General features: G+C 38.5%; 1 protein-coding gene across 5 annotated transcripts in view; it reads left to right on the top strand.

Annotated features, from left to right (window-relative positions):
- The window catches only part of SNX31 (sorting nexin 31), a 30,644-nt gene extending 14,121 nt beyond the window's left edge, over positions 1–16,523 (top strand). For 2 of the 5 annotated variants that reach the window (XM_087931549.1, XM_026703498.2), the window contains 9 exons: positions 418–508; positions 1,411–1,498; positions 2,275–2,344; positions 2,541–2,633; positions 5,771–5,974; positions 9,293–9,391; positions 10,251–10,328; positions 12,784–12,840; positions 15,365–16,523. In XM_087931549.1, the coding sequence (XP_087787675.1) occupies positions 418–508; positions 1,411–1,498; positions 2,275–2,344; positions 2,541–2,633; positions 5,771–5,974; positions 9,293–9,391; positions 10,251–10,328; positions 12,784–12,840; positions 15,365–15,463 (879 nt within the window). In that variant the 3' untranslated portion in view covers positions 15,464–16,523. The remainder of the gene's footprint in view (positions 1–417; positions 509–1,410; positions 1,499–2,274; positions 2,345–2,540; positions 2,634–5,770; positions 5,975–9,292; positions 9,392–10,250; positions 10,329–12,783; positions 12,841–15,364) is intronic. The other 3 variants (XM_087931552.1, XM_087931550.1, XM_087931551.1) reach the window with 3 other exon arrangements.
- The last annotated feature ends 2,910 nt before the right edge of the window (positions 16,524–19,433 follow it).

The following is a 19,433-nucleotide window of genomic DNA, read 5'->3' as shown; positions in this document are numbered from 1 at the left end:
AAACCAATCCAGACTGGTTTAGGAATCAACTTATTTTTCCCAGGGCAGGGTGTCTTGTGACTAGCTAAAGAGATAGGCCAGTCAACCAAGTGCTTATTTGTCATGACAATACTTAGGGTTTCACCAGAGAGAACTTGGTAAGGTTTTTTAAAAGAAAATATTTCATTTACTTAAAATATTTTATCTCACTTTTCTATCTGAAAAAGAATTGGGAGGGAAAACATGTTTTGTATTCAAATTTCCTGTAGGAGATAATTTGTGAAGACATCTACACTCAGTTAGCAGAGGGGCAGGCAAGAGTTTCTTAATAAAAGCTCACTAATTTTTTAAACAAAATAGCTATGGAACTTAAAATAGTTAATTTGATAACTTTAACTCAACAGTTTAAGGAGAAAATGCACTTTCGTTTTCCTCCAGGTGATATCATACAAAATTGAACTTTCTAGGGAGCTAATACGATACTTCGGCTTATTTCTTATTCAAGATCACAACAATGGACAAATATCTGGTAAGAAAACTTTTGTGTACCACATTTTACTTTCATGTTGCATTCCACCTGTATACAGACAGTCCTTGCTTAAGAGCTGGTCTCTTAGCAATCTTTCAAAATTACAACAGACCTACCCCCCGCCCCAAAGATACTTACAACCCAGATTCAACTTTCCAATATGCCTCCCCCACCCCCTTGGCCATGTCATTGTATTTGAATCATTTGGTAACCAGCTTGCATTTAGGGTACTTTGCAGTATCTTGCTCTCACCGGACCACAGTTTACAATTTTTTAAAGTGGCATATTTAGACTGAACTATGTAAGTACAAAGACTGAACTATGTAAGTACAAAACACGGCAAAGCATCCATTTTCCAGAGAGTGGCAAATTGATTGTGTTTAAGCCAGCTCAACCTGTAGAAAGTTCAGCTAGCATCTTTCAACCTACATATAACGCAAAAGACACCCCAGATACATTCATTTCCTCCCCATCCCACCACCCTGGCAGAACAGACAAACACAGGGGGTATGAAAAAAATTCAGGCTCCCTAATTCCAATACAACATCTATTGCTAACACTTCATGGCTATGAGGACACATCTGAAAGTAAATGGGGAAAGTCTGCTAATATCTTAAAATCTAGACAGGAGAAGTGAATAAACACAAAATAAATGAATATATGAGTAAGTGAAAACCATATTTAAATTGCTCCTTGTTTCTCCTTCCTGTGATCAGCAGAACTGCATAATTTATAAAAGTCCCAAAAGTCAACAACTTGTGGCACATACACAGAATACTTAGCATCACCAATCATGTATTTAATTAGCACTACATTTAAATATATATGTGTCTCTTTTTAATAGAATTTTTAAAAATCAATATGTCTTCTTTCCCCCATTTTTTTAACCCATCCCCCTCCAGTGTTGAAAAAACTAGCAGAATTTGAACTTCCTTATGTGAGTCTCCGGAGTGCAAAAGAATCGGCTTGTAAGATTGGGATCAGAAAATGGTGAGCAGGAAGCAGAAGTGACACGAGCAAGAAATATTTTAAAAATACCAATGTGCAAGAGGGGAAAAGTCATAATATCAATTCCATGTATGTTACAGCTTGTGGAACAGTAACCTATTTTTTTTAATTTGGCACTTTCCAACTGCATTGGAAGCAGTACATTCAGAATTCCCAAAAGTTCAGAGCGTTGTCACATCAGTCAATGTATTAGAAGTATAATTGGACAGCATGTTTGAAGTAGAAATCTAATCCAAATTGTCTGTTAGCATCTAATTTCCACCCTTTGTTTGGATTGTCCATTAAAGTCCATGGTTGGAAAATCTGATAAAGCCTTTTTCATAGAAATTAAAGGACATTTAAGGATGTGTGGCTAGTTACATTTTTTTCTCCAGCACCTAATGGGTTTTTTTCCACTAATTCTGTAAATAACTCTGTTATAATTCTGTAAATATTCTGTAAATAATTCTGTTATAATTGAATATAGAATAGATTCATCTATTGAATATACATCAGTCTGATGAATAAAAAAAAGAACAAAATAAGCTTGTTCTTCCCCTGTTTTCTTTGGGGCTTTTGGCACATACATAAAGCCAAGAATAGAAAATTATTTTAAGCAAGGTATCATATGTGTAGTATCAAGCATGATCATAATATGCAATAAAAAGTGTGAACTAGTTGCTTTATTTTTTTTTACCTACAATATTTTTGGTTACATTTCTCTTTGCATGTATGCCACTGGCTTAATGGCTTCTCTTCTCTTGTACATTTTTGGGCAGGTATATGGATCCTTCTCTAGATAAAGTGTTGATGGACTGTAGAACTTCGGTGAACTTACTTTATATGCAGGTATGCTTTAAAAGGAGTGTGTTCTTTTTAAACATTGCCAGGCAAATTTTGAGATGAAATGACCTATGATTTATTTAACTTTGTGAATTAACACAGTTTCTCAACTCTATCCTATACTAGTCTACAGAAAGTAAACATATGTACTCTAGTCTAATATTTACTTGCTTATATATTTTGTTTTGTTTTTTCAAAAAAGGTTGTACAGGAGCTAGAGATGAGTTGGGTCAAACCTACTGAGGAACAGAGGCAGAAGCTTCTAATGCTGCAAAAAGCACCAAATAAATTGAAGGTAACATGATTTTTAAATTAGGACGGTCCTTTTCAAGAATATCAGTAACATGGTTACTGTGTCTTCTGGGTCTCCAGTAGGTGTAGAACAAGCAGCGTAGAGGGACGGGCGGAGCTGAAGCTGGGGTTTTAGAGGCATGTGTCCCTTAGAGAATATGTCAGTGTAGAACACGTTCATATTTTCTCTTTTATATAATGAAATTAGCAACTGTACTGTTAAGGTTTCTAACCTTTTGTTTATAAATATTTGTAAAAGACAAAAAACAAAAAAAACCTTAACACCCCCCCCCCCAAAAAAAATATAATGGTTCGTGGAGCAAGAAAAAAAAAAAGAATATATGTTATCATGTGAAGATACCAGAGAATGGATCCTTGTTTAAAGGCCAGTCTTTTTCTTCAGTTTTATTTGAAGAAGAATATCAACCTCCTGTCATTATGAATTTTTCAGATTTTTAAATATCAAATGTACCCATTTAGAACTGAAGCTTTGAATCACCATGTCTAAAATTCAGAAAATGCCTAACTTGACTCTGCTGGCGTGTCACCTCCAATTTCCTGAACAAAAGCAAAACAATTTTCAAACGTATCCTTATCTACCCTGAATAGTGGCAGATTGTACCCCTTCCAGGCCTTGACCTCAGACCTGGGGCCACCATTGTCACTCTAAAGGCTATTTTGTGTCATTCCTCAAGGCTCATGAATCTTGCCTCAATAGCCCAGTGCTCCCCAGGATCTGCCACACGCTACTTACCTTTGGATGATGTCCTCTTTGTGTTGACAGGTCCCTGTGGGACTTGGAGCACCTGAGGCTGCTCCAGGTCACACAAAGTTCTTGAAACATCTTCCATGGCCTCCACAGCTTTTGGGACGGTCTGGAGCTGCATGAGAGCATGGTCCTCTCCTGCAACTTCCAGAGGGCCTGGAGTAAAAGCACATCCCATCCTTGTACAACTCTTTCTGCAGTTTCTGACAAAACATAGGATACTCTTTTGAGAATAGTTATCAGGTTTTGGTGAATCAGGCATGGCACCCAAAATATTGTGGCATGTCACCTTTGACATGCATATCATAAGTTCACCATCACTGGATTAAGTTGTTCTTCTCCATATCAAACTGTATGGAGAGGAATCAGCCACTGAGAATTGTTGCTATTTGCATCAAATCATCAGTGGCAGGTTTGAGCATGATGCTGATGATATTTATGGCTGTGTTTACTACATTTCTAGGTCACCTCATTCTTGATCTCCCAACTGAGATGTTCGTTCAATACAGTGAAATACTGTCATGCAACAGTAGTTAAGGGTACTCATTATAATAAACAGCCATCCGTGTTTTTGAAAGTGGATGCACAGATATTCGGTTCATAGAAGCTACTGTATGTATTTCTAGAATATTACAGATAAAACAGCCATTATATCCAAATTATTTAACTGTTCTCAGTTTAATTTTTTTTTTGCAAGATTTAGCTAAGTTAAGTGCATCTAACAAATATCACAATGAAGTTTACTAGGAAGAATGTTTCCATTTTATTTGTCAAGTTAGCTGTAACATTATCAAGCACCCTTCTCTTAGGGCAGAAAGATTTCCCCTTAATATCCCTATCCCCATATCCCGAATCCCCCCATAGTTCCAGTGAAGTTGAGTGATTCCTTCTTCTGTTATTGAAGCCCCACCAAATTCTTCCCCTCTCTTTCAGAAGTAATTAAACTGAAGACTTGTAAAAGATACTCAGCATGCAAATGCTTTTCTGTGAAGCTTCCTCAAATTGCAAATGATCTGAAAACTGAAAAGAAGGCTATTTAAGAAAACACACATGTCCTTTGGGGTTGGAATAATTAGAGTATATTTGGTATAATTGGATTCATGTTTGGAAGCCAAGTTTTGTTTTCTTCTTGCAACTGGAATTTATATATTCATGCAGGAGTCTGGGCCAGAACTGCATTTAATTATATTGAAAGGATAGCTAGACTTTCATCCGTCTTTACATCAGTGCCTTGATGTTCATAATTTATTTATAATTCATTCCCCCACTCAAATAAGCAAATGTATACACTGAAATTTATGAGCATCTCTTTCCATTTTTTTTTCCTAATCAAAAGAAAGGAGAAATTGCAACTTACAAGAAATAAATGAGAGTGCAGAATATAGAGTGTATGCAAACTATTCCTTTTTGATGTCTGTTAATTTTTATAAAATGCCTAGGCTAATAGTTAAAATTATAAATTATTATATTAAAAATGGGAATAGATTCCAATCTATTGGAAGCACTGCCTTTTGGTCATTGCTTCTGTGGCAGCACCAGCTGGATTGGTTTTGTGTGCCATTGTCATGCCCTTATTTTTGGAAGAGAGGCAAACTTATTTGTGCAGGAAGAGGTAGAGGACAACAAGGTTGCCAAAGGGAGGATGGCTCCTATGCAGAGATTGGAGTTTTCCCTTATATAGTCTTGTACCAAACTTTCTTGGGCCCAGGTGAATCCAGCCTTCTGATCAGCTTCAGTTCCCTATTTATGAATAGTGGTATTCTTCCACTATTCCGTTTCCTAGTATATACTCAAAAAAGCAAATGCTATAAAATACAGAAGAGAAGCAAACTTAGGTATTAGCTCAAGCTAAACTGGGAGTGCACTTTTGGAAGAACTGGAACATAGATATACCCAGCAAGATTATAGATTGCAAATCATATAAGAAAATAAGACTTATTTTTGTAGACTTTTATAGAATATGTGGGTGAATTTCAGACTTTTAGAACTATTCCCAATGATAACTATAGTTTACTATAAACTATAGTATATAACTGTCAAGGAGAGTCCTTAACGTCTGAAGATGTAGAAAAGTAATGTCTGATGTAGGTTACCTACCCAGAGAATGAAATATATTTTGATGGGCTGCTCCTGGAATGCAGATTTTTCTCATCAATTATACATTTCCATATAACACTTGGCATTTATATTTTCATTTGTATTGAACCACTGCATTGAATCCTGTACTCTTCAGTTAGATGGCCCTTGGTCATATTGTGTGATAACAAAGGGCTTTGGAGCCATCTAGATCCTTGTGAAGTTGATTGCGTTGCACACTTTTACAGATATTATGTGTAACCTACTGCTCTCCTCTAGTTGCCGTTTCTCTTGCACAGTTTTTAGAGCTGGTTCGAGAGAGCCAGCATTATGGATATATACAACTTGTTCCTTGCTCCTGTGACTACCCTGAACTTGGTTGTACTGCTACTATTCATGTGGGAAATAATGAGATTAGCTGCTGCATAAAGTTGCCTAGCAATCAGATCAAAGAGATCAATTTCAAAATCAACAGGATAAGGTGCTGGCAAGTCACATTTCTTGTAAGTACCTTTTGTATAACTTTGTATCTGTCAAGTACTTGTTTAAGGGTTATTTTCTGAGGGGGTTGATTGTTGCTGTTGTTGTTGTTGCCCCTCCTCCAGAAGTCCTCTTATGTGCATTAATATTCCTGCTTTATATAAATAGGACTGTGAACAATAACACATAGCCCGTACATAGATTGTGTGTGTATGTATTTGCTCCATCCTGAACATCTGGTAAGAAGCTATTTGTGCAATCATTGTATGCCATCATTGATCATATATTAGGACAATCTTCACTGACCATACCTTAGGACAGGGGTGGGCAAACTACGGCCCGGGGGCCACATCCGGCCCGTTGGTCTTTTTTATCCGGCCCGCCGAAGATTGGTACAGAATTAAGGTTTGATGTGAATGATTGAATGATTGCATTCATTTGATTTTGACTTGTAATGACAGGCATTTCGACACCAGGTCAAATTTTAAAAGTCAATGAGGCCCCCGAGCCAAAAAGTTTGCCCACCTCTGCCTTAGGACAAATTGATATTATCCTGAAATTGCAACTCTCTGAGAGCCTGGAATTTTGGAGTTGTATTTCAAACACATTGAGACTACCAAGTTGGGAAAGACTACTAGGAAATGCCATTTATAACCCAGGCCCCCAACCTGATCCCTATGACACTAATGTAACCTTTGAACTACCTGGTGGCACTGGTGAGGCTCCCTCTGATTTTTAAAAAAATATTTATTATCCCCTCCCAAATAAATAAAGAAATGGAAAACAGGCAAATAACTATCCTCAAGAATCTTTATTTTCAAGAATGAGGACGAGCCCTGCATAAACTGCCTAGGCATTCTTGGAAATAATAGTCAGAAGGGATACAATTCAGTGCTTGCTTTGAAAACATACACAGCGGCCCTCAAAAATGAGATAAGTTGAGATACTAGAGGTTAGAGGATTTGGCGGGAAATCACTTCATCAGCTTGTTTTCAGAGGGCAGCCATTTTGTAACATGCTTTCAAAACACCAACATATCCATTGGCACCAAAATGTTTTGAATCCCTGTGGCATAGGCTGCTTGTAAAGGGAACAAAAATATACAAGCTTTTTAATAGTTATTCCTGCTTCTAGATTAGAAGAATAGGATGAAAATAGATTGAGATGTTTCTCCCAAGTGTTTTCTTCTTCTTCTGGGTAGTTATTTAGGCTATAAGCTTCAAACTATAAGCTCCAAACGTGTGTTATGATTTCTGATACTCACATGGAGTAACAGGAGCTGGTATTTCTTGAAACATATAAACATTTCAGAAGCAGACATGAAGCATCCCTGGGCTCAACTTACAATTATTTGTATAATGACTTTGATGACCCGGAGTGTGGCACAAAAATAACAAAGTCACAAAAGTAGATAAGTTCCCTTTAATACCTCCAACTTGGCCCCCAATATCTAGCTATCCTCGGCTGGAGAGCAAACTCTTCCAAAAACAGTCTACAAAGGAAAGAAATGCAGTCCAAACCCAAAGTACAGATAAATTAGAAATTAAAAAAACCAACATAAACCACACTGAAGTAATTAACATGACAGGCCAGGATAATAAATTGCAGACTTCCAAAAGATAATGAAGCACACAAAGTTGGGAGGATGCCAAAACCCAGATAAGCCTCGACAAAAATCATGCACGCTTTGCTTCCAGCAAGGTGTTGTGTGCAAACGCCCTTCTTATATCCTGTTCTCCCAGCTGCAACTAATGAAAGGGATCAGGACCCTTTTCCCTCCCGTAAGCCATGTTGCTCCCTTCTCCGTTCCTCCCTGTGTGCCCTAGGATAAAGAGGGGGTGGCCCTGGGTCTTCCTCTGAATGCCCAGTCGGACTGTGCCCTTCCCCTGTTTCTTCCACAGTCACCGGAGCCATACTCCCACTCCCTGTCAGCTGCTCAATCTCCCTCTCAGAATCAGACTCCAACAAGGGCATGGCAATTACCATTCAAAGTTACAATGGCATGGAAAAAGTGACTTACAACTAGTCACACTTACAACCATCACAGCATCCCTGTGGTCACATGATCAAGAATAGGGCACTTGGCAGCCAACATATATTTTTACAAAAATTGCAGTACCCCAAGGTCATGTGATCATTATTTGAAAACTTCCCAACCAACTTCCAACCAGCAACGTCAATGGTGAAAGCTGGATTTGCTTAATGAGTGCATAATTCACTGAACAACTGCAATAATTTATTTAACAATCATGGCAACTAAAAAATAAAAAAAATCATGGCAAAATCAGTTATGACTCACTCCATAACCATCTTGCTTAGTAATTAAATTTCAGGTCCCAATCGTGGTTGAGGACTACCTATATTCCAAAAAAGCTAGAGCAGATGTGGTAAAATCTCCAGCCCACAAACCAGGTATTCATCTGGCTCATGAATCCTTCCAGGGATTCTCTTTTCCTTCCTCAAAATCCCACCTTCAGGGCAGCGGAATATTAGTCCCTCCAGGTCTCTGCACAAGGAACTGCCTGAGGACAAACCAGAGTGATTGGCCCCTGCCTTTTTTTTGTTGCAGAAAGAAAAAGATTCCCAGGCAAACATTAACAGTCTTATCTTTTGTTGGTGGCTAGCAGAATCTTTTCATGCCTTTATCTTTACAAAGGCCTCTTGTTTAATGTGGTGATCTAATCACAGCCCAAGAAGAAGACAGCAAGCAACTCAGGAACCCATCAATTAATCATGATGTTTAACTGTTGGCTATACGTGCATGTCTACAGTATATACGGTATTTTATAAAAGGATCTGAAAAAGGACACCTGGTTTTCAAAATTTTGCAGTTTATCCTCATTCTTTAAAATGTGTACCTGATGGAGTTCTTGATAGAATCTTGTAGGTAGTATCATAAGCCTCTAGCCAGGAAGATATTTTTCTATATTTGATATTTTATTCAAACTTGGAACTGCCTGGTGATGGAAGGTAAATCTGGACTCTACAAAATAGAACCATGATCCTTCCAGTCCATTCCTTGCAAAATATCTTTGCTAAATTCAAGAAAAGGCATTTTTTTCAGGATCACAATACCTAGGTTTTAACAGTCTGCAAATACTGATTTTAGATGGTCAGGAGTTGTTTTCTTTTATTATTTATTCTCTCCATTTTCTATCTGACATCTTAACATTATATATCTCTGTTCTACACAGCCTATCCAAGCCTTGTTCTTTTTTCTTGATTTGCAGAAGTGACTTTTCCCTAGAAAAAGAAGTACACAGTCTGGATGGAAGAATTTAGGATATACTGTTGTATGGCTTTTGTTGTTCTTGATATTCTTCTCCCTTTTGACTATTCAGGGATCCGTTTTAGGCCATGGACTTGATCAATTCTTGGAACTCAGAATCGAGTACAATGAATCCGATAAGTGGAAATGGATTGTCTTCAATACAAAGCAGGTTTGTTTAGGTTCATATAAAAGATTATTATATGATAAATATCAGAGTTATTAATCTTTTGCAGCCCAGGTACACATTCCTGTTAATATTGATCCAAATAAGGATTCAGCAAATCCTCTTTCCTAATTAACTAAATATTTTACAAACAAAGACATGTTTTGCCTCTGAGTTACATCTCTTCCCCCTTTCTTTAACTGGTTACAAGAGACAGGGTTCCCTTCAGGATGAGTTTGGTAGGGTTCAGTTCATATGGTAGTTTAATACATTGGAGAAAAAAAATAACATACGATGTCACATTTAGCAACCAATCCAGAATATGTAAACATCAGCTGGGATTTTTTTTAAATAATGTTTTTGATTAATGATCATCTTTTTTCTCCAAATAATTACCTATGAATTGAAATTATCATATTACTGATGAACTGGAGGAGTAAGACATCCATTCATTGAAGAGAGAACTATGTGGAAAACAGGTGAATATGGAGTGCGTTTATTTGGGAATAAATGCTCGCCCAGTGAATTAAACAATATCATCTAAATAGGGTTTTATTTTTTTCCTCCCATGTTTAATTTCCTGGAAAATCTACTCTGATCTCTCTTCTGTGTTTTTGGATTTTGGCTTTTTTTGTGCTGTATAGATAGAAGGGAAGATTGGTTTTTACCTGTAATTGGTAACTCTTGGCTCACAAGTTAGAAAGCTGGGTTTTGCGGTTTTTTAAAATAATGTTTATCATTTGGGGAGGTGTGTTTTCAATTCACTACTATCTTCAGATATATCATAGGCTGAGACGAATATAAATTATAAAAAGGAATTCAATAAAAAAACACTTTTCATGAAAACTTAATTCCATCTTTATAGGCATTTCTTCTGAGCAGTTGCTTAAAAAAGATTATATCAGAGCAGCTGATGACAACAACCAAGAATGATCAAGAGATGGTGAGCAAAGTTGATAATCTTACTTCATTGAACATGGATGTTAAGTTGTTAGCGCTAAGTTGTAATGCAGTGTGATGACTACTGTGTGTATATCTGTGATTTTCTTGTGGCTTTCTTGCCAGAATATTCTATGTTTCTAAGAGGTAAGACTCAGTAAAAAGGGGCATCTCCAAATATGGATTTTGTTCCAAATGTGCTCTGAACTTGTGTGATGATATAGCACTGGATACTTTCAAGTGCTGAGGTGATATTTTCCTGGCTCTGCACTGATTATTTGATATCAGAACAAAACTGGCATTTTATCGGCAATGCTATGGCTTCCAGCTGGCTCTGCTCTCATTAACAGGATCCCATCACCTGTTTTCTCATTCTCCCGCCAGAATCAGGGGATTGCAAAATCATCAAGTTCCCCCTTTGTCCTCCTCTGCTTTCCTGCTTTCCATTTGAGTGCTCAGCTCTCTTTTGGTGAAACGAGGAAGTAGGGGAGAAGCAGTGGTGAGATTCAAATTGTTTTACCACTGGTTAGGTGGGCGTGGCTTGACGGGCGTGCTTTGCCTAACGCCAGCAGCTTTCCCCACACCAGCTGAGGCCTGCAGGGCCAATCAGCTGAGAGGATAAAGAAGAGAAAAGCGCAGGGCTGGGTAGGAGAGCCAATCCTGTGCTTTTCTCTTCTTTTTCTCTCAGCTGATTGTGGAAGATTTTTTCCTCCTCTCAGCTGATCTTTGGCTTTTTTTTATTACCGGTTTGGCCAAACTGGTCCGAACTGGTAGCATGCCACCACTGGGGAGAAGTAACTCAGCAGTGCACTGAATCCTGGATATGGAGCTCAGGTAGGGTGGGAGGTCAGTCAGTCTTTTTTTACAAGTGCCCTGGTTCATACGGTCCTATCAGGTGCAGCCTGCCAGTCTCTGAAAGCTCCTTTTTACAAGCGCCCTGGTTCACATTGTCCTACCAGGTGCAGTGTGCCAGTCACTGAAGGCTCCTTTCTTCAGCGTCTAGGCCTTCTGGTGTTGCACCTGACTGGTTTTCTGGCTGACATCCAAACCCTCCCCTCTCATTTGCTGATGCCTTTTCTCTCAGTCCAGCGTTGACTGGCTACAAGGAGAAAAAGGCTGCTGTGTTAGAAGGGGAAAACATGTCGAGCCCTATTAATTGCGTTTTATTAATTAATTTCACCTGGTACTGTCCGCTTCTTGGTTCTGCTCAACTCTTTTTTTAAAACATGGTCCTGATATGATTGTGAAACCTCCACCCCAACAATACCTCATGGTATAAAGAATGATGTATTGTTTGTGTAATAATTTTTTAATTCAAAGTAATTTTAGCCTTCTCTCTGACCCCTAGCCACAACCATCTTCTATGTAGTGGTAACAAAATGAAAGAAAAAACAAATGATTACACACACCTTTCTTTAATTGGTCCATGAATGCTGTTGCCATAAAGTCTTAGAGCAATGATGGTTGTTACCAGTATAGAAACAACCTTTACAGTTACTTCTTCAATCTCATTCGGTTAAAGGCAGCATATACCTCTCCGGATAATCCATGCACTATTGAACTGTTGGGGAAAAAATCCTATCATTCAGTTAGAACCAGTTTTCCTGTAATTTATTTTTATTATAACTGTTCTCTATAACAGTGCTTCTGAACTTTTTTCCTCCAGATGGCCCCTTTCCAATTCATTTCTCTCCTGCACACCTCTCCCCTTCCGGTCTCGATCCCATTATTAGTAAAAACAAAGATTAGCACTTACCCATTTGGCCTGAAAATAGAATACATGTATATTCTATTCTGTCAGTATTTGCAGTGTAATATATTTTGCTTTTCACTGGTCCCCTTGGCACAGGCCATGGTCCCAGTTACATGATTTATGTCTGTGGCCCCCTTGAAATAACCAAGGCTCCCAGGTAGCCATATGAACCCCCCCCCCAGCTAAGAACTGCTACTCTAGAGTAGTGTATCTGAACCCCAGCATCTTTAAGATGTGTGGACTTCTATTCCTAACCAGCGTCCATTCATCTTAAAGTTCCTGATACTGAAAAACAGTATTTTAGAAGGATGTAAAATTGATCTTGACCTTCTATATATCATCTTTTCAAATATCTATCATTGCTAGAGGATCAAAATGCAATGAAATGAGTAATTTAAAGTAACAAAGTTATTCTGAGTTCATCTGTTTTTGTTTTTGTTTTCTCAAAAACATTCTTAGCTCCTTCATTTATGATCAGAGACTAAAACAAAGTCCCTTGGTCATTTTCATTCCCCTGCTCAGACCCCGTTTTGATTTCTCTAAAACTGTAATGATGCGGAGAACTGGACATAATACTCAAGGTGTGGGTGCAGCCATCTTGAAAGAACTCTGCTCAAGGAAATGAACTTGACGGAACATTCTGGCTACCTGTGTTTCCTATCTGTGTAATGGTGTTTTTGTTTTCTCATTTAACCTATCAATTTAGCAGATTGAGCATCCAGAATTAGACACAGCTAAGAAAGTAAGCATCCGTCCAAGTCAGGTTTGTAAATTAAATTACATAATTTGGGTGGTATAAAAAGACTGGGTTGAGTAGGGGAGGTTTTGAGATGACAATTATGCTTGGAAGTTTGAAGCTATTAGTGAGCCTCATCATCTAGCGTTATAAATTGCATCAACTCATGGCTAATTTTGACCTTAGTTGGTTTAATAAATCATTGTTATGAGGTCATACATTATGCTACATCACAAACCAGAGTGTGTATAAACTAGCCATTGGATTTCTATCTTTTCTGATGACAATGACTTAAAGTAAATATGGATATCCCCCAGGGGTGGGATTCAAATTTCTTGACAAGCGGTTCTGTGGGCATGGCCTAATTTGTGGGTATGGCTTGGTGGTCATGTGACTGGGTGGGTATGGCTTGCCGACTGGGGGTGGCTTGGTGTTCATGTGACTGGCTAGGTGTGGCTTGTATGTAAATATTGAATTTTTAATAAAAAAAGAGAGCAACTTTTATCCAAAATCAGGCAAAGCAGATTGAGTTGCTTGCAGAATCACAGATTCACCCTCAGATCTACCTTTCTGCAATCTGCTGCCTGAGTCTGTACTGAAAAATAGAAGCTTCAGTCCTAAGGAAGGTTCAGCTCTGCTCTCAGGTCACTTCTCCCTCATCCTCCAATCCCCTGAATACCACTCCTGACTGGGCCTCAGGGAAGCCTTTTGGGTGAAGGCAAAGCAGTACAACAGTGATTTAGATTAGCTAGAAAGCAAGAAATCCGACAGGAAGGGAGGGGCCAGCCAGTGGCACGATTCTCCAAACTGCACAGAGTCATAACAACTGGTTCTGTAGAACTGGTCCGAACTGGTAGAATCCCACCCCTGATATCCCCGGTTTAGCAGTGCTTAGCCAAGCAACCTCAATATTCCTGTTGGGCAGATTATTAACCATGGGTAAATCATGGAGAAAAAGTCACAATTTCTCAATCTTGATAAGGATCGCTGGTTGAGAATAGCAAGAGAGCTCTTTCACATGGCTATTAACAGTGGTGATACAACTATCTTCCCAAGAGTCAGTGGGGTTAATGCAATAAAGAAGGGAGTACATTTTTATTTATTTTATTTATTCTATTTGTCAATCGCTTACAAGATAATAGGTATAAGTATAAACATGAGTAAGGATACAGGAAATAGGTACAAATAAATGGGGACAATATGACAGGAACGGTAGGCACAATTGTGCACGCCCCTTACAGACCTCTTAGGAATGGGATAAGGTCAACAGTGGATAGTTTGAGGTTAAGGGAGTGGGGGTTAGAGGATGTAATAACAGAGTCAGGTAGTGTATTCCAAGCATTGACCACTCTGTTGCTGAATTCGTACTTTCTGCAATCAGGTTTGGAGTGGTTTACATTACATCTGTTGTGTGCTCTTGTATTGTTGCTGTTGAAGCTGAAGTAGTCATTGACTGGTAGGACATTGTAGCAGATAATTTTCTATACTACGCTTAAGTCCAACCACAGGCAGCGTAATTCAAGGTTGTCCAAACCCAAAATTTCAAGCCTGGTGATATAGGGTATTCTGTTGCAAGCAGGAGTACTCTTCTTGTGAAATATTTCTGGATTCGCTGAATTGTATTAATGTCCAATATACAGTGCAGATTCCAGACTGATGAGCTGTATACGAGTATTGGTCTAGCAAAAGTTTTGTATGCTCTAGTTAGCAATTCAATATTTCCAGAGAAGCTTCGTAAGATTAGATTTACAACTCTTAATGCCTTTTTGGCAATGCTGTTACAGTGAGCTCAGTGCTTAGGTCATTTGATATGGGTACGCCAAGGTCCTTGACAGAGTGAAGATCATCAATGAGGATATATCTGCCTAGCTTGTATTTGGTGTACTGATTTTTTTTACCAATGTGCAAGCATTTGTTGGTCGAGATTTGGAGTTGCCAAGTGTTTGACCATTCAGACACATTTAGTTGAAGTATGTATGTTTAGTGTGGGAATGGGAACATTCAAAAGTAGCCTATTGCAGATCATAATTCACCGGGCAGCCACAAAGATTCTGTGGACACCAGTGCAACCCCCAAATTTAAAATATTTGCCACACAGGATTACTGCAAATAGTCTGTGGGACTTCATTGCTAATGAAACGTAGGGGCTGAATTTATTAGGGCATTTGCTGACTCAAATCAAACTGCTTCAAATTTCTGATAGCATCACAAGTTTTTTTCCATCTACAATTCTTTCTTCTTTAGTGCCTAAATGCCAGAAGGGGATACTTGAAACACAAGAACAAATACACTTTATTGTTAGATGGATATTATTATCTTTTTAGTATAATATGATATTGTTTGCCATGCTTAAATTTACTTGCTGCAGTGATAGCCATACAGCATTTGCTGGATCAGACCCCTGAAAATTCTTTTTTTCTTTATTAGTTTAAATTTAAACTTAAGCTCAACGTGAAATTCTTTCTCTTAATCATAAATTTGGTAGCACTTTTTTTTCTCCCAATACTTTTATTTTTTTGGTTAACGGATCATATTTTTTTATTCTCTACAGATATTTCATTCTGGTTTTAAGTCAAGAAAATGGCTACACAGTAGTAGATCAAATGAAGATGACTGTGTATTTGAGAAGATAAGCGAAGAAGATTTGTGAATCGACACTGATACAGAGAATATTCATTCTTGCTGGTTTTGAAATATCACTTAGCCAGGATCCTTACTGGCAAGTTGCATCATTTAGGGCCCCAGACATTACAGAGTCCTTGACTTACAACCATAATTGAGCCCAAAATTTATGTTGCTAAGCAAGACATTTGTTAAGTGAATTTTGCCCCATTTTATGACTTTTCCTGCCACAGTTGTTAAGTGAAATCACTGCAGTTGTTTAGTGACATGGTTGTTAAGTGAATCTGGTTTTCCCATTGACTTTGACTGTCAGAAATCCCACAAAATGTGACCCCAGGACACTGTAACTGTCATAAAAATGAGTCAGTGGACATGGGTCTGAATTTTGATCACATGACCATGGGGATGTTGCAATGGTCATAAGTGTGAAAAATGGTTAGAAGCCACTTTTTTCATTACCGTTGTCACTTTGAACTGTCACTAGATGAATTGCTGTAAGTTGACGGCTACCTGTACTACGTCAAAATGACAAGAGGACAGGTTTTATATTGTTTTAATAACAGCCAATGCAAGAGAAGATGCAACAAGCACTGGAGATCCTGCTGTAGACAATTTACTTCAGCTAGGAGATTTGTAAATAGTTTGCCCACATGTTTGTTTTTGTATTATTTAAAAAATACCTTAAACTGAGAAATAGATCAAAATAACACCTGAATTGTCAGACAAAAAGTACTTAATGTTTGGGCAACCAAATCTTCATTACTGTTCATTTGGGATACAAACCGTCCCAGATGCTTTAATCAGGTGATAAATTATGCAATGCACTGAATGATAGTAAGAATTTCCTAAGTAGAAAGTGTAGTGTCTCAAAGTCTCCCTATTTGAACTGGAACCTGCTTTATACAGGCCCAAAAGGTGTTTGTAGGGCATTTTTATAGCCCTATAATTTCATCTAGGAATTCTTCACTGAAAAAATCTACATTGCTTGATTACTCTTCCCCCTTTTCCTTCTTTGTACTGATAAGTGAAATAAACTAACGCTTGGACTATTGGAATTATTCCAATGCATTAAAATCTGGTCAAATGTAGTATTTTTGTGAAGAGTTTTAAAATAATAATGTAATATGGGAGGTACGTGTGATAAATATTCTGAAAATGTAAAATACCGGTTGCATTTTTTAAAAGAAGCACATTTCTAACAGACAGAATGCCTTCAAAATGGTCCAGAAATCACAATGTGTCTCAAGAAAATCTATTGTGTTGTCTTCCAGTGTGGAAAACCTTAGAACAGCAGTCCTCAACCTTTCTGGCTTGGCAGTCAGGAGGGGAAGAGGGGATGTTCTGTGTGAATGACAGGCGCACGTGTCATTGCACACAACTTCATTTGCACAAGCAATGGGCGCGCGTACCTGCCGCTTACACAAATGGAGCTTCATGCACAAGTGTGCATGCCCAGTACTCACACTAATGGAGCTACGTGCACATGTTCACTCACCACTTTCACAACCTGGTTCTGAACGGGCCACAGCCTAATAGTAGGCCACAGCCTGGGGATTGGGGACACACCCACCTGGATAGAAGGTGCATGAAAGATACATGAAATACTTCCAACAGCATATATGGGCTATAATAGTTGTTTGCAGAACATGGATTGCAATCATTCAACTAAAGGGTTCTACAGGGCATGGAGCAACTGACGAAGCAGGTGCTGCAATACAACCCGCTCTCACTCACTCTCTCACAGTCACCCAAACCCCACCATGCTTGCGCCATGCCTTCCCTGCCACTTGTGCACCTCCTCGTTCCCTTTCCCATCTGATACAGCCATTTATTGCCTGCAGCCTGCTTTGGTTGTTGGAAATTGGCACTTCATGACTCGTGATCCCTGTTTAATGAGAGCAATGGGACTGCAGATATTGCGGTCACTAAACAATGCGGTCATGTGCTGTTGCATTTTGCAACTGCATAGCTTAGTGACAGAAACTCCAGTTCCAGTTGTCGTCCAAAATGAAATAGTTTCTAAATGGAATACTTAAGGAATACTTTTTCCTGAGTCGCTTACCTGCATCTCCTGTATAGAGTTACCAGATAACACACAAAGGAGGATACAGACAATGGGAAAGGAGGATAAACAGAAAGAAAAGGATACACTTCGCATTCACAACAAAAAATACAGCAAAAACACTGCCAAAAATGTACTTTTTCAAGGAGCAACTGGACTTTCTGGTTTTTCTTTGAAGAAGTTTCGCTTCTCATCCAAGAAGTTTCTTCAGGTCTTCAGAAGAAAAACCAGAAAAACCCTAACCAGTTGCTCCTTGAAAAAGCACCTTTGGGACAACCATGACCTGGATGACTGAAAATCTCCATAGACATTTGCCAAAAATGTACTTAGGTCCCCCAGGTACAGTACATGAATTTTTTTCAACAGAAGAAAGACTAGTTTTTCAGTTCCTTTTCAGTATTTTTCCAAACATTCTTTATTATTAAGAACTTATGATCGATGTAAGGTGATATAGCGACAAGATTTGCTTTTTCACCATAGAATTGTAGGTCGAGTCATTGATCCACAAACTACAGTGATCATAGATTTGAAGGGCTAGAATGAAGCTGACTGATGGAAACAGGGAAATAAATATAGCAACATAAATCTCAGATTTCAAGACCATCAGCAGACATGGGAAAGAAGCAGACAATCTACAAAGTCACACTATATAGAAGTCAATGTATAGAACACAATGACGATTGTTGTATAAACATCACAACCGTCCCCCTACCTCCAAAAGATAGTCAAAAATGCAGAGAAATATTTTAAACCTACATTTGCTGGACAGAGGACAAAAAGAACACAGTCCTCCCTTTGCCAGGAATCTGATAACTATTCCCACAGAGATGCATTAATGAGATTTTTCCAGGCTGATTTTCCATTCAATCTTCCTTTTGGTGGCTTTTCCCACCATACCAAATTTGTTCCCATTCTTCTTTGCTTTCAGACCATTTCCTGCAGATGGACAGAACCTCCATTTATTTCACTATCACCTTCCCTTTCTAGCTATGTCTCTGCCACCCTCAGTCCAGAAGCCTTTGGCTGCAGTGAAGGCTTTGTCTGTCTCCTGATCTATGGTGCCATATTATCCAAATACGGCTTCTGGTACACAAACATTGGGGTCCTCAGTGCTAAACTATTGCTTTATCTTAGCAATTAATGAATAAGCCACGATATATGAGCTCAACTTCTTCTTCTTGTGCCATATCCGTCATTGGACATTGGTGATCATGTTGGCAACCCTATTTTTATCAACAGCTGCACAAAAAAGTGCTGCTGAGTTTTTTCCAAAGCAGTTCCTTAGATTTTGAAGCCATGATATTTTTCTGCCTGGACCTTGCTTGCCTTCAAATTTTCCTTGGAGGATTAAGTGAAGTAGGCCGTATTTTCCTGGGTGTCACATCACATGTCACATCAAAAAGACCTTGACTATCTATCAGAATGGTCAAATAAATGGCAACTTCAAATCTCAACAAATAAATGCTGTCTTATTGGCAAAAAAAATCAGAAAATAAAATACAGGCTGAATAGTCAAGACCTTGTTGATGATCCAAACTCTGTTAAGGATCTTGGAGTACTCATCTCAAATGATCTAAGTGCTAGAGCCCACTGTAACTACATAGCCAAAAAGGCGTAAAGAGTTATTAACCTAATCTTACGTAGCTTTTTCTCTGGTAATATTACACTATTAACTAGAGCATACAAAACATTTGCTAGACCAATGCTTGAATACAGCTCATCAGTCTGGAACCCGCATTACGTATCTGATATTAACACAGTTGAGAAAGTCCAGAAATATTTCACAAGAAGAGTTCTCCACTCCTCTACTTGTTGCAGAATACCTTATGCCACCAGACTTGAAATTCTAGACCTAGAAAACCTAGAACTACGCCGCCTTCGGTCTGATCTAAGTATAGTATATAAAATCATACATTGCAATGTCCTACCTGTCAAT

This window comes from Pseudonaja textilis, chromosome 3, assembly GCF_049901715.1.
Source record: "Pseudonaja textilis isolate UNSWEBS1 chromosome 3, rPseTex1.2, whole genome shotgun sequence".
Classification (NCBI taxonomy): Eukaryota; Metazoa; Chordata; class Lepidosauria; order Squamata; family Elapidae; genus Pseudonaja; species Pseudonaja textilis.
The sequence above is the reverse complement of the archived record's forward strand: the minus strand, read 5'-3'. Positions and strand labels throughout refer to the sequence as shown.